This window comes from Equus quagga, chromosome 2 (genome assembly GCF_021613505.1).
Source record: "Equus quagga isolate Etosha38 chromosome 2, UCLA_HA_Equagga_1.0, whole genome shotgun sequence".
In the NCBI taxonomy this organism is placed as follows: Eukaryota; Metazoa; Chordata; class Mammalia; order Perissodactyla; family Equidae; genus Equus; species Equus quagga.
In genome coordinates, this window is record NC_060268.1 from 80,261,406 (window position 1) to 80,277,353 (window position 15,948).

Genomic DNA, 15,948 nt, shown 5'->3' on the forward strand with positions numbered 1-15,948 from the left:
CTTCAACAGTCTCCCCATCAACTTGGACATGTTACATAGCCATTGCGTGGTGCCAAAGAGGAAAAGTCAGTTCCTTGTTGTTAGCCTGGCCCAGCCATCTGTCTAAAACTTGTAACTCTGCCGACTCACTTTTCAAGGATATTTCACTAGTCCAGTTTTGTTGGGAATTTACTATGGACCAGACAACATGCAGATAATAGATCTATTTCAAGCTGCAGACACGTGAGATCTGCTTTGGGAGGCAGTTTACAATCTACTTGCTCTGTTCTTCCCCACTGCTTTTCTTGCATGTTTTGTGGTGAGATCAAGGGTCGAGTGGGAGAAAGTTGACTGGGGTGGTGCCCATCTGACATTTGTCTGTTCCTGTAACCATGTGTAGAAAATCGATGTAACTAGCTATTGCTGCCACTGACTGAGAATGGACGAATTAAGATCCCTGTGAAGAGCAGTAGGAGAGGAGAAGAGGGGACACAGTTCTACCTAAACCAAAGGAAAGTCATCAGAGGAAAGCAAAAGCGTTTGAGGCTGGTGGAGATACAAGCAAAGTTGAGGGTAATGGACAACTCCAGTTCTTTCTCTCAAGGTTGCCAGAAAATTTTCTCTCCTCATAAGGCCTGGGGCCTTGGTACTGAATAAGTTGAGGGGAGAGCACAAGTCTAATGGTGCTGTGGTCAGTTTCCATGCCCTCCTGGGATGGTGCAATGCCTATTGCACAGCCACCAGAGGAAAGGAGGGGCTTTGTGCAATGCGAGAATGGCTCTGTTGAAACTGGGGCCGCCCCTTTGAGCCACCGCTTGCAGATGCGTATCTCAGAACTAGAGTTTCCAGTTCTACTCCTTATGATGAAGGAGGGAGGAAGAATTCCCCCGCATGTGTTCAATGTCCTGTTCATCAGCGTGCCTTCAGAGGGGCTCCTTCCCTCACACCCATGTGCTTGGCACATCGTTTGCTGCTGATAAATTTATAAGGACAGCTACAACAATCACCTTCTTCAAACCAAAGAATTTTAGAATAAAGGACCTTATTCATAATTTAGTCCAACCCCTTTACTCATTTATTTATGTGGAAATAATTTCAAGTTTACAGGATAATTTCAAGTATATTACTGAGAACTCTTGTATATACCCTTTACCCAGATTGACCAGATAGCATTTCCCCATTTGCATTGTCATTCATTTTTTTTCTCTCTCTCAATACACACACACACACACACACGCACGTGTACATGTATATGTATATACATATTTTTTTCTGAACCATTTGAAGGTTGCAAACGACATATCCTTTTAGTCCTAAATACTTCTGTGTGTTTCCTAAAAACAAATACTTTTTTTTTACAAAATCATAATATAGTTATCAATTTCAGGAAATGTAACAATCTATCATCCATATTCCAATTTTGTCAGTTAATCCTAATGCCTTTTATTGCTTTTCCCTTTCACTACTGGATCTGGGCCAGGGTCACATATTGCATTCAGTTGTCATTCACCAGGAACAGCTCCTTAGCCCTCTTTGTCTTGCATGTCATCAAGGTTGTTGAAGTGTGTAGAACCCCCCTATTTATATTTCAGGTGAAGAGTTAAGATACCCAGGATCACACAACCAGTTGTGAAAGAACTAAGACTAGAAACAGGGGATTTGAAATACAAGACAGATATGTTTCAAATTAAATTACTAAATTGGATGATTAGGAGCAGGCATCATTTGCCATCCCTAAGTATTTATTGTTTTCTTCACCTACACAGTCACTTTGACATAAGACATCTCTGAAATAGAAAGTAGGCAATTACTCACCTGTAGAACCAGAATTTGTTATCCCGAAAAGGCTTACTGCTCACACCTACAATTAGCAAGATAAAAAGACCTTTAACTTTCAATTTTCATTAGAAAAATACAACTTTTTGGTGGCTTCATTATCTAGTCCAGTAAAACCAACTACTATTTATACTAACAATGGGATTTTTTCCAACCATCTAAATTCCAGTGATTGAAGGAGTGAAGAGGGAAGCAAAGCTGGAGACAGGGTAAAGGCGCGGCTTTGCAGTCCACGTGCACAGTAGTAGTGTGTCCATTGGGACAGACTGAAGGCCAGCGGACAGAGCAGAGCAGTTCTGGGAACTGAGGAGTGCAGGAGTCTCTTGGCATTCTGTGTGAAAAGGGAAATTCCATTCAGCCTATAAGATAAGTGTGCAAGTGTTTGTGTGTTCATGCATGTGCTTGCACACATAACACACGTGTGTTAAGGACAAAGCTGGGAAGGGCAGATGTGTTTATTTTTTTTTCTTCCCGTTCTTCTCTTAGCAAAGGAGAAGAAATTGAGACTGGGAGAGGGGACCATCCTTTAGTGAGGATACTGAGACCCATAGAAAGAGATCCTGAAAATGTTACTGCAGCCCCCCAACCTGCTGTCCCCAGGGCCACAACAGCTACTCCTTTCTGAACTCCTCTCCACTTCTTGGGCCTCCTGTCCCCTCTGTCGTCCCACAGAAAATGTTCAGTCAGCACAGAGTCCCTGCTGCTCCTGAGCCTGCTCCTCATCTCTAAAGCGGCTTCCTCCTCCTCTCCCCTCAGCAGAAATTCTGGCCCGTTCAGCACCACTCTTTCCTGGGTATTGCTCTCACTGTACTGTTGATGTCAGCCCTCTGTGGGGGGCGGAGGGGGGGCAATCGTCATCAGAGTGGTAGTGATAGTAATACTTATAACTACCAGTTTTTGAGTGCTTATTGTATGCTGAACTCTCCATTTGTCAATTCATTTAATCCTCATAACAACCTGATTAGGTGAGTGGTGGTGTTTTCATTTTACAGAAGAAACAAGCCCAGGAGGTTGAGTAACTTGCTGAAGATCACAGGGGAGCCTTGATCCAAATCTAGCGGACTCCAGAGCCCCTGTTGTTGACCTCTCCTCTCTACAGTGGCTCAGCTCTCTCTGAAGGCATTTTCATGTCAATGGCAATCTCTTCCATTTCTAGGACTCTACAGTTTGCAAAGCCAGCCGTATGGTTCCCTGGAGCCTCCCAGTCAGAGGGGTGGGGTTAGTGACACCCTGTCCAGGGAATGTGAGGCTCAGAGTCTTCTGCAGGTTATGAGGCAAGACAATAGTGGCCTCAGCTCTGGAATCCGGCTCTGATGTTTCTGGGCAGTCTGTCACTCCCCTTTATAACTGGCAGAGCTTCCCAAAGCTCTTACAATGAAAGCCAAGCCACAAAACTTGACTTGCAGGACCAACATGAGACGGCTCCATTTACCTCTCCCACTTCATCTTATACGACTCTTCCCTGTCAGTCACTTCTCTCCCTTAAGCCACACTGGTCTTCTTTTAGCCCTTGAATTTTCCATAATGCATCATGCCTGAGGGCCTTTGTACATGTAGTTCCCTCTCATCGGAACCTTGTTTTCTGTGTCTTCTCTTCAACTAGAAGGAACAGGGAAATCTTAGTCCAGTAAGAACTTGGCAATATGCCCCTATCCTTTTTTCTTTCTTTGTATGGATCACAAGGAGTAATTGTATGTTTAGGTAATTATTCACATTCTCTGGTAGAATATGTACAGGAGATATTTTTGAGTAGTTCCTTTCTTAATTTTGACATTGCATTTTACAATTGAGAAAATGAACAAAGAAGTGACTCAAGGTTGCATAGAGCCAGGATTTTAAGTGGTAGAGCCAGGATTTTAGGAAAATATGTTTTTAAATAATGGGAGTGAGAAAAGTCTTTTAAAGCATAACATGCAAGTTAGATATAAAAGAAACAATTGATAAATTTGGTTACAAAAATATTTTTAAAATTGATGCCAAAAAACCCATAAACAACGTTGAAAGAATCAGACTTTGTGATGATATTTAACATGATAAAAAATTATGTTGATATCCTTAATATATAAAGAGCACTTATGAGGCAGTGGCAAAAGTAAATACTTTAATAGAAAAATGGACAGATACCATGAACAAGCAGTTCACAAAGTATAAATCAAAATAATCAAATAAAATAACCAATTATATATATTAACTTTATAAGAAATAAAAATATAAATATAAATAGTGCAATGTTTTATTTATTTATTTATTTTTGTGAGGAAGATTGGCCCTGAACTAACATCTGTTGCCAATCCTCCTCTTTTTTTTTGCTTGAGGAAGATTAGTCCTGAGCTAACATCCATGCCAATCTTCCTCCACTTTGTATGTGGGATGCCTTCACAGCATGGCTGACGAGTGGAGTTGATCTGCATGCAGGATCCAAACCCATGAACCCGAGCCACTGAAGTGGAATGTGCAGAACTCTAACCACCTGGCCATGGGGCCAGCCTCCCAGCAGTGTGATGTTTCAGAGAGAGACTAACAAAATACGATGTTGGTCAAGATCTGAGGATCAGGTGCTCTCATACACTGGGTGCAAGACTGTAAATTGGTACAGTCTTGCTGGAAAGCAGTCTAGTATATTGCTCCAAAATGAAAAATAAGTATACTCTTTGATTCAGGATTTTAGCTATTCTCAGAAAATAATCAAGTGATTCTATCAAAATGTCTTTACAAGTAATTCTCAAAGTGTTCTTTATAATGTAATGAAAATTTGGGAACAAGTTAAATGTCAATAAGGGATAAGGTAAGTAAATTATGATATCTATAAAATGAATTTCTGTGCAGCTGTTGGGATGGTATATAGTAGGGGTTGGCCAACTATGGCTCACAGGCCAAATCTAGCCCACTGACTGTTTTTGTTAATAAAGTTTTATTGGCACACAGCCACACCCATCAATTGGTGTATTATCTATGTCTGCTTTCACACTACAATGGCAGAGTGGAGTTGTTGCAATAGAGACTGAATGGTCCAGAGGCCTGAAATATGTACTATCTGTCCCTTTACAAAAAAGCTTGCTGACTCCTGCTATTAGATATGTTCATTGACTTGGAAAGCTCTTTGTAACATAGAGTGAAAAAGGCAGGGTACCAAATCACAGGCATAGTGTGATCCCTGTTGTATAAAATCATGTGGTGATGGGGAAGGGGAAGAAAAAAAGACCTTGAAGAATGTATTTTAGGAGAGATATCTCAAATTATGTTCACCAAAAGGGACTGGATTTCCTGTGAGTTGTGAGATTTTAAGTGATTTTTATTTAACCTCTTTGTATTTTTCTGTGATGCCTAAGTTTCTAAAAAATATTTGCATAAGTAAAATGGATAATGGCCATGATCTTTATTATATAGAGTTCAGAGTTTATGTACTTGTTTTTTGAATGGATAAGAATCTTGAGTGGTAACTCACAAAAGAGGAAATAGAGCTACTAAGCAGACATAGGGACTGTCAGAATGTTGCAAATAATGCAAATTGAAATTATTTTGCTTTTTAAATTAGCAAATTTTAAAGCCACCTGATACTGGTTGGAGGTTCAATGAAATACTTTCATAAATTGCCTGTGTCCATATGAAATACTTTTTCATAGATTGCTTGTGGCCTTGTAAATTGTTGTAATTTTGGAAAATAATTCGGCAAAGTTTTAATAGTGTTTAATATACACCTTGAATTTATGTACTTTTAATGCACACCTTGAAACAATAATCTCATATTTAAGAATATACACTTCTAAAGAAATAACCTTCAATTTGGGGAAGACTATATACTCCAAGTTGTCCAAGCAGTGTAAAATGTTTTTGATTTAAAGCTAAATGGAATTGAACATCAAATCCCACAAGTGCTACTTTTACTACTGTGGCAAAAACCTCTCTAGGACAATACCAAGTTGGTGGGAATGCAAAACAGCTACTCTGGAAAACAGGTTTTCAGTTTCTTATAAAATTAAATATAGGCTTACCACGTGATAACCGGCAGTTCCACCCTATGCCTTTACCCTTGAGAAATGAACACTTACGTTCACACAAAAACCTGTACATAGATATTTATAGCAATTCTATTTATAATTGTCAAAAACTGGAAACAATCCAAATGCTCTTCAGTGAGTGAACAGATAAATGGTGCTACATCTGTACAATGGAATACCACTCAGTAATAAAAAGGAACATGCTCCTGATACCCACAACAACTGGGGTGAATCTCAAAGGCACTGTGCCGAATGAAAAGGCAGTCTCAAAAACTGACCTGCTCTGTGATTCCATATACGTGTGCTTCTTGAAAAGACAAAGTTAAAGGGATGGAGAGCAGATAAGTGGTTGCCAAGTGTTAGGCAGGGAGGAGCGTGTGACTGTAAACGGATAGCGCAAGCGGGTTTTTTGGGATGATGGAACTGTTCTGTATCCTAATGGTGGTGGTGGTTACACAAACCTATACATGTATTATAATTCATAGAACTGTAGGAGAAAAGTTTTTCTTATGCTTTGAAAAACCAGTAAAATAAAATTTTATTTTGTAGTTACTTCCAAACAGAATAGACAGAGAAATGGATGTTGCACTGATTGCAGAAAGTGTTCATAACTATTTCATGAAAATTGTACTTTTTTCCTAAAATAGTCAATTTTACTGTATGTTAATTTAAAAAATAAAATTAAAATAAATAGTTTAGCAAAAAACTGGAAGAAAATACACAAAAGTTACAATATTATTTGTTTAAAGTGATGGTATTATAGATAACTTTCTTTTTCTTATTTTCCCAATTTTATATGAATAAATTATTTTTATAATTATAGTAATGTACCTATAAACAAACTTATCCAAAAACTCTAAAATTATAGTAGTGTATGAAATTTGGGAAGGGAGCAGATAGCCTTTCATACTGGAATAGTATCTGAAGGCTCTGTGCATCCTGGGTCCTCAACGGGAGTTCAGATTGTGTCCAGGAGTCTATTTATGAAATTAAGAAAGTATGCAATTCACTTTAGAAAGTGGAAGTGAAGCGGGAGTAATAATGGAATTTTTGCTTCTTTAAAAGCCCATTTGCTCTGGAAAATTTATTTTTGTAGAATTCCCCATTTACCTTTGATGCCAAGTAAATGAAATTGTGTTATAAAGGCAATAACTGGATGTAAACATACTTCATCTCACTTGTTCTGAACATTTCCACCACCTCCTCCTGGGAGGGTGAGTAGGGTTAGCGTATGCTCTCCTGTTTGCAATGAGGAAACCGAGGTACAGAGACATTACAGTATAGGCAGTGTGGCGATAAAAATTCCATTTGCTTTAACTTTTCTCCCAGGAGGCAGACTGTATTTTTGTGTGTGATGTGCCAATAATGACATAAAAGGCAATATTATCATATTGTTTTCTCCTGAGAATTTCTTGAACATCATTAGAAATGAAATGAATGTTGTATACCTTGGGAGAAAAAATTATTTGTTTTCTCAATAGAAATTCACAAGTGCTTTGTCTGTAATGAAATACTCCCCTCTGTTTGGTTTTTCAGGATTTTATATTACACACTGATTCTGCCTCTGCACTACATTGAGCCTTTCTTTGCATACTTCTTCATCAACTTCCAGCTCATAGTCCTGCAAGCTCTTCACTTTTACTGGAGTTACTTCATCCTGAGGATGCTCAAAAGATGTGTGTTCATGAAGGTAAGGGCTGTCTGAGTCTACTACTCTTAACAAGCAGATTTCATTGCCAGATTGAAGGTGAGTCCAGACTGTGGAACATTCTAGTTAATTTATAGTTAACCAGAATTCTTTTTTTTCTTGATTTGATCATTATTGATAAAAATTTCTCTAAAATCTAATTAGATTTTTCATTAAGTGGGTCTCTAAGGTGCTTTCATGAAATTGCTTTTAGTAGAGGACAAGTTATTTTTAAGAAATTTTTATCCAGAAATTGATTGCTACTTTTTAAAGAACGTCCTAATGAGTCTAAATTTGCTCTAGTTTGGGACAACCATATTGGTGATAGTTGAGTAATATTTCAGGGCCTCATGTTTACCTTTGCTGAGCATCCAGTTTGCACACAATATTCTCCCCATGAGCTGAGCTTTCTCCTACTCTCTGAAATCATCATTTGCCTATACTTTTTTCCTGAAAACTTCTTCCCTAAATAATATCAAATCAATAATACATTTTAGACGGTACAAGGTTTATTTTGTACTGCTATGAATTCAGTTCTGGGCTTTAATTCCAGAACAGGAGAGGAGACGGCTGCAGAAATGAATAATACAAAATCACCACCTTTGGGTAAACAGCCCACAGTCTAGTGGGGAATACTCACCTACTTGCAACTACCTCTATTGTACAGAACGTCCTGTGCTAAAGAGAGGTCACAGAAACTTGCTGTGGAAGAAAAGATAAAAGAGAAATTAATTGACTCAAGGGGACCAGGGACAGTTTCACTGGGTAGACGGAATTTGATTTGAGCCTTTAAAGCTAGTAAAAAAAATCAGATCACAACCCCTTTGTATGGAAATCATACATCTGAGGGAGTTTTAATTAAAGATCTTTCAATGTGAAGGTTACGGCTGGCCCTTTTTCAGGTGTTACCATCCATGTATAACACAGCGTTATATCATCATCAGAATGAGTGACTTATATGTAACAGGTATGTTGGTAATTTATCTGATAAGGTCATTTTTTTGGTCAATTCTCTGATCAGTTCATTTTCCTACTTTAGTAAATGTGTCTGAAAGATTGTCGAAGAACTGACAAATGAAATGGACATTGCAATAATTGACCTCTGGGTTTTCTGCCATCTCTGAGCTTCTAGATTTGGACAGAGATGCAGGAAATTGGGCTACATTTAGATTAATCTCAAACCAAATCCTAAAAGTTGTTCTGTTTTTTTTTTTTTAACAAAATTACTGACTTGAGCTCGTTCTCTTCAGAGTAGACCCTCCCTTAAAGTTGGAGTGCCAAGAAAAAAAACTTTCATTGAATGTTTCTTGTTCATTAATATTCTAAACAGTTTTTCTATGATCTCTGCAAAAGTTATTTTATCTCGAAGTCATGAATAAAGTTGAAGGAGCTGAGATAAGGTTAGGAATTTGAGCAGTTAGACGATCTGCACACCCAGGGCTGGAGTGAAGGGAGGCGCTGAACTGAACCTGTCGTGCCTTTGGGTCAAGCCTTCCTGGAGCTCCTAGGAAGAAGCTGTTCATTATCAACTCGTGAGTGACAATAATTACAGGCCTGGAAGGGACCCAGGCAGAATAAAACTTGGAAACCAGAAGATACTCTTGTTTGGTTTCATCATAATTTTTATATTTCTCATCTCTGTTGGGTTGTGCCAGTCCTGATTAAAAACCCAGCAGGTTGGGGAGCTGTGGACAGGAATTCCTGATTTCTCATGCTGTACTTTGGAAAAGCTGTTTCCAATTGCAGTTTGACAGCAGTAGTGGAGGCCCCCGCGGCCCTAATCCTTGCAGTTCGTATGACTTCAGCTGGCTTGCATGTGCACTCTGTTTTCCATAGCAGTGGCAAAGCTGGCTGTGAAATCAGCTTATTCCTCCAAAGCCATAAAGCTTCCTTTTAAAGAATGCTATTTGAAGGCATGGTTGCACTGCAAAGGAGAGGAGAGGGAGAGAAGCAGGAGGTGAAATTCTTAGAGGAACAACTAACAAGTCAGTTTTGAGTTTTCAATTCCATTTAATAAATCTGTAGCATTTAATACACACCTCAGTTGTTCCTAGGGAGACTAATTCTTGCATATTTTAAAAATGGCATCGCAGAAGTTCATAGGCCTCTAAAAATCTCTTTTAAATCTTATTACAGATTGAGCAATTGTCCCTTCAAGTTCTTTATGCCAGGCAGCCCTTTTAATAAGTAATTTTGAATATACAAATAAATAAATAATTTGGGGAAACACACCACCCTGTTTTGGGTAAAAAGTTACAGAATAATGTATGAATCTTTTTGTGGTCTCCATAAATTTGCACTGTAGACTAAAAAGAAGAAAGTGATTATACTTCTTAAAAATAGTAATTTTTATAATATTCACATCTTATGTTCCCTAAGGGTCATCAAATGTATGTGATGAATGAGGACCTTTGCCATTTACTTCTGTTGTCGAATACCTTAAAATAACAATATCAGTATAATTTCAGGACACTAACAGATATGGACCATAGTGAGCAGGCATCTTGCTGCTTGAGAACAAGACTTGGCACTGAAACATAACTGGCTCCTGTGGAATGGGTGATTTTGTGGCAAACTACCAGCCCACACCTCACATTGGGAAGTATAACAGGCTGACGTATTCATCCTGTCATTCTCTTTGCGAACATAAGAAGTGCTTTCAGAGGGAATTAGAAAGAGCATAGCATGCTTTTGTTTAATATTACTTAAGAGAACTTGATCATTCTTAAGCTTTTATTTTCTTCTTTCTAAATATCATACTGGTTCCTAGCCAACTCAAGCATGTCTCTGTAACATCTTAGACTGGTACATAGCCAAGACATGGAGGGAGGGGCTGTAGCATACAGTGTTAAAGCCAGGATGGAGAAACTAGCCCCTTGGCAACCTGCCTCAGCCATCTGCACTCGACAGACAGTATCTCTCAAGTTCACAGAATGACATTTTACATGCACTGAGCTATTGTAGTTAAAGAAAGGAACCCTCTAAGAAGCATGAGGAAACTGGGGCCTCAAGCAAATTCACACAATAATTTTATGGCAAAGCCAAGGATAGAACTGGAGTCTCTTAACTTGTAATACTTTAACTTTTATAATTATTCTTTATTCAAATTCAAGGAAGAAAATTATTAACCAGAAAATTAATTTAAAATACTTGTAAGGGATAAAAAGTAGTGAGGACATAAACAAATTGAGTAATCAGGATAATAGATTAAAATACAGCACAAGTCCTTTAACTTATTTTTTTAAAAGCATAAGGAAATGTTTTGCAATTATTTAGTAATCCCAAATCACTTCCAGGTAGAGGAGTTAGGGTAATAGCCAAGAGGCCAGGCTCTGTGTGGGTTCAGATCACACTCTCCCACTGACTGGCTGTGCGACCTTGGGCATGTTACTTCTATTCATTGCCCCAGTTTCCTCATCTGTAAATGGAGGTGATGTTATTAGTACCAGCCTTATTTGAGAAAACCCTTAAAACAGTGTCTGGCCATAGTAAGCATGGGATAAATATTAGCTGCCATTATCGTTGTCATTATTACTGTTTACTCAGATTATTTGTGTCAAATCACAGAGAGCCTGTGCATTCCCAGTAGCCTGGCAGCCAGCTCCCCGTCAGGTCGTCTCTTTCTTTCACTTAGACTGTGCTGCAGCTGAGGTCAGATGTCAGAGTCCTTGACTTGCAACCGAAGGCTCCAGTGACAATTTTCGACGTTGTCTTCTGCCAGTTGACTTTCATGACTCACATTCTAGATGATCCTTTTTGACACGCTCTCTCAGATGTCAGCATGTTAGGGAAGAAATACAGAATCTGTAACATCTGAGAAGCCCCAAGTCTCTGTTGTTAGTAGCTAACAGTGAGTCTGAGTGTTCGGCCCTTTGCTGAACCAGACTTCACAGAAATACCACAAAGACTGACGATTGAAATAGGCTAGTATAGAAATGCTATAAGTTTATATTTCCATATTTCTGAATATTTATACAGATTAACTAGTTTAACAATCTACACAAGAAACAACAGAATTTGTGACCTTGTAATGATAACACAAATAACTGTGCAAAGTTGCTTGGCTTGAAGAATTTCAAGTTGGAATATTCTTCAACACTATACATTCAGCCCAGCCTCAAAACGGAGAATCCTATAGAATTTTAGAACTAGAAGAGACCACTAAATGTCTACCAGGACACCATGATCCTCTCCTCAAAGCGCTACTGTTATGTTGCAGTTTACCCCTCACTTTCACATAAAATTGTGATCTCTATTTTGTAGAGGAAGAGAGTAAAGGTGAGTGAGAAGGCATATGACGTGCCCCAGCTCACGCAGGAGTGGGGATTCACGCCCGTGAAGCCTGAGCATTTAGAGCCCATGTTGCTAATGCTGTGCCCTTCTGCCTCCCTAGTCATTCTCTACTGTGAACATGTGTCCTCTGAATATGAGAAATACATATTTCATATGTGCGTGTGTTTATATGTGTTTCTCTATGTGGACACATACACACGTATATTTAGCATGGCTTATCCTCAGTTCTCACAAACTTCATCATCTTATCATTGACTTTGCTCAGTTGTCTTAGTTATCATTACTGTGCAAGTCATCAATGAATTCCAGCTCTTCATGGTGGGCAGTCTTTAGAAAATCTCATTAAGGATATTACCACGAGGGGATTTTCTGGCTTAAAGCAATTACAAACCTGAGTTTTTATAAACCCGAAAGGGTAGACTTGTTTAAAGAAGTCCAGGTAGAATATGCTACCATCTGCATGGCTCTAAGATAACAAAAGAAAGAAAATGTGTCATGAGGGAGAGGCAGGGCCCACAAGTAAACTGGCCTCTTCACAGCTCTCTGCCCCCAACAGAATTCCTGTTGCTTTGCCCTCAACTGGGAGGCCTCCGTAATAGACCCATAGGCACAACAAGGGCACTGAGATGAATGCTTGGGAGAAGACCCAACTTCACACTCACAATTTGAGATGGAAGCAGCACAGAACTTGAAGGAGGAGTTCACCTGCCCAATGGGGAAACGGAGGCTCAGAGGGAGAAAGGGGCTTCCTAAGCCTGTGTGAATCAGGACTAGACCCCACAGTGACCTTTTTAGTTGAATATCTCTTTTCTACACCAAGACAACATTGTCCAGGCATTTTCTTATACTGGAATGTTCAATATCTTTTTCCAACCTATTTGGATATTCTTCTCTTGTTTTTTTCTAAAATATTTCTTCTTTCTGTTAGGATAGTCATTGTGATTGCACACATCCAGATGCTGCAACACTCCTGCTGCTGCTGACGACAACAGCATGTCTTTTCAGCTCTTAATTCCAGGCAAATTGACCTCTGATGGAGAAAGGTTATATCAGGATTTTTAAATACGTAAAACAAGATTTTGTTTCAGTTTTCCTTAATACACCCTGTTTCTTTGGAACTAGGCACAGAAAGCAGCTGAATGTGGATCGTTACCTCTAGGAGATTTCAGCTGTTAGGTGTCTGTTTAAAAATGGCAAATCTGACTTCCCTGCAATTGCCCATGAATTGTGTAATTATCCAAGGATTTTCCATACTTAATTTATCACATATTAGCTCCCTTTGTGCATACTCTTAAATGTCTTGTTTTACGTGTTTTCTAGCAATGCTTTCTAAGACACCAGTTCTTTGGAGATGTTGGACCACTCAAGTCCGTTGATCCATCGGAAGTCAACCAAAGCCATTGTAAAATGCAGGAACTTGTTCAAATGAGAGCTATCCAATGAAAGCATTTTTGAGGATAGCAGTGTGTTCTCAAATCCTGCCTTTCTTTCTTCTGTCTCAAAAGTCGACCCTGATGTTCCCCTGAGCCATTGATCATATCTTGCTGAAGCTGAAAAGCAGAGTAAGGGATGGGAGGTCTAAGTAAAAAGAGAGATAAAAGAAACTCTGATACCTCTTGTACTCATGATTTTAAAAATCATTTCATGAAAATGGAATGAAGTTTATTTATATATTCCTGAAAGAAACAGATATTCTTTATTTTATTAGTAGAGAAACAGACACACACCCACACACATACATAAATGTATACACAGATGTCTTATATGGAACTTGAGTTTCTATTTCTGCATCAGCCTAGACAAGGGGACAAGCACAATCCATGGCTTGTTAACAAATCTGCACATTTAGACCAGTATATGAAAGTTTTATTAATGGGCTATTTGGCCATAGAGATTGGTACAAGCAGGTGTGGGGGGAGAGTGTCCCTGTTAATCTCCCACAATTTTCTGTGGCTATGCCCCTCCTGTGGCCACCTCCTCACTCTGACTACATAAGTCTCAGAGTAGAGCTTTATGTAACACGAAAGAAACCTTATTCCTGAAAACTAATTCAGTTATAGATATGGGTAAAATAAATTAGTTTTTTTTTTTTTTTTTTTTTTTTTTCTGAAACAAAAACAGAGCTGAATTTATTGCTTCCTTAAGTAAAGTAGAATTCTACTGGACAGGCTTAGTCTTTCTTATGTAGTATTTTGGGGAAAGGTTTTGTTTGAACTGCATTGGTTACAGAGGCAACGGCATGTTGACATCAGTTTTAGAAAGGTGATTTTGCTTAAAGAAGTGGGAATAGGTTGACTCCAGCATTAGCAGCCTATTTGGTGTTGGTTACAGAGGAGAGGGTGGGTTGACACCACTGGGCTGAGCCAGCCCTCCACTAGCTGACTTTCAAACTCTTAGGCTTCCACTAATTGATTGGCTTTCACAGGTGACTTTACTGTAGCAAGTTGCTACTGAATGATTAGGCTTAAAAGCAATTCTGACATTGCTTGTTATGATGCTCTAGAACTTTTTTTTTTTTTTTTTTTTATTAATGTTATGATGGATTACAAGCTTGTGAAATTTCAGTTGTACATTTTTGTTAGTCATGTTGTGGGTACACCCCTTCCCCCTCCGTACCCTCCCCCCACCCCCCCCTTTTCCCTGGTAACCCCCGATCGGATCTCCTTCTCAATATACTAATTTCCACCTATGAGTGGAGTCATATAGAGTTCGTCTTTCTCTGACTGACTTATTTCGCTTAACATAATGCCCTCGAGGTCCATCCACATTGTTGTGAATGGGCCAATTTCGTCTTTTTTTATGGCTGAGTAGTATTCCATTGTGTATATATACCACATCTTCTTTATCCAATCATCAGTTTCTGGGCATGTAGGCTGGTTCCACGTCTTGGCTATTGTAAATAATGCTGCGATGAACATAGGGGTGCAACGGACTCTTGAGATATCTGATATCAGGTTCTTAGGATAGATACCCAGTAATGGGATGGCTGGGTCATAGGGTATTTCTATTTTTAACTTTTTGAGAAATCTCCATACTGTTTTCCATAGTGGCTGTACCAGTTTGCATTCCCACCAACAGTGTATGAGGGTTCCTCTTTCTCCACAACCTCTCCAACATTTGTCGTTCTTGGTTTTGGATGTTTTTGCCAATCTAACGGGGGTAAGGTGATATCTTAGTGTAGTTTTGATTTGCATTTCCCTGATGATTAGCGATGATGAACATCTTTTCATGTGTCTATTGGCCATATTCATTTCTTCTTTTGAGAAATGTCTGTTCATGTCCTCTGCCCATTTTTTGATCGGGTTGTTTGTTTTTTTGTTGTTAAGCAGTGTGAGTTCTTTGTATATTATGGAGATTAACCCTTTGTCGGATAAGTGGCTTGTAAATATTTTTTCCCAATTAGTGAGCTGTTTTTTTGTTTCAATTCTGTTTTCCCTTGCCTTGAAGAAGCTCTTTAGTCTGATGAAGTCCCATTTGTTTATTCTTTCTATTGTTTCCCTCAACTGAGGAGTTACAGTGTCCGAAAAGATTCTTTTGAAACTGATGTCAAAGAGTGTACTGCCTATATTCTCTTCCAAAAGACTTATTGTCTCAGGCCTAATCTTTAGGTCTTTGATCCATTTTGAGTTTATTTTGGTGTGTGGTGAAAAAGAATGGTCGATTTTCAATCTTTTGCATGTGGCTGTCCAGTTTTCCCAGCACCATTTGTTGAAGAGACTTTCTTTTCTCCATTGTAGGCCCTCTGCTCCTTTGTCGAAGATTAGCTGTCCATAGATGTGTGGTTTTATCTCTGGGCTTTCAATTCTGTTCCATTGATCTGTGGACCTGTTTTTGTACCAGTACCATGCTGTTTTGATCACTGTAGCTTTGTAGTATGTTTTGAAATCGGGGATTGTGATTCCGCCGGCTTTGTTTTTCTTGCTCAAGATTGCTTTAGCAATTCGTGGTCTTTTGTTCCCCCATATGAATTTTAGGATTGTTTGTTCAATTTCTGTGAAGAATGTTCTGGGGATTCTGATTGGGATAGCATTGAATCTGTATATTGCTTTAGGTAGTATGGACATTTTAACTATGTTTATTCTTCCAATCCATGTGCAAGGAATGTCTTTCCATCTCTTTATGTCATCGTCAATTTCTTTCAAGAAAGTCTTGTAG

At 38.8% G+C, this 15,948-nt stretch overlaps 1 protein-coding gene across 1 annotated transcript in view; it reads left to right on the top strand.

Moving 5' to 3' along the window:
* CERS3 (ceramide synthase 3) overlaps positions 1-15,948 on the top strand; it is a 107,080-nt gene that overhangs the window by 58,849 nt on the left and 32,283 nt on the right. Inside the window, exon 10 of the mRNA XM_046653336.1 lies at positions 7,350-7,503. Coding sequence (XP_046509292.1) covers positions 7,350-7,503 — 154 coding nt within the window. The remainder of the gene's footprint in view (positions 1-7,349; positions 7,504-15,948) is intronic.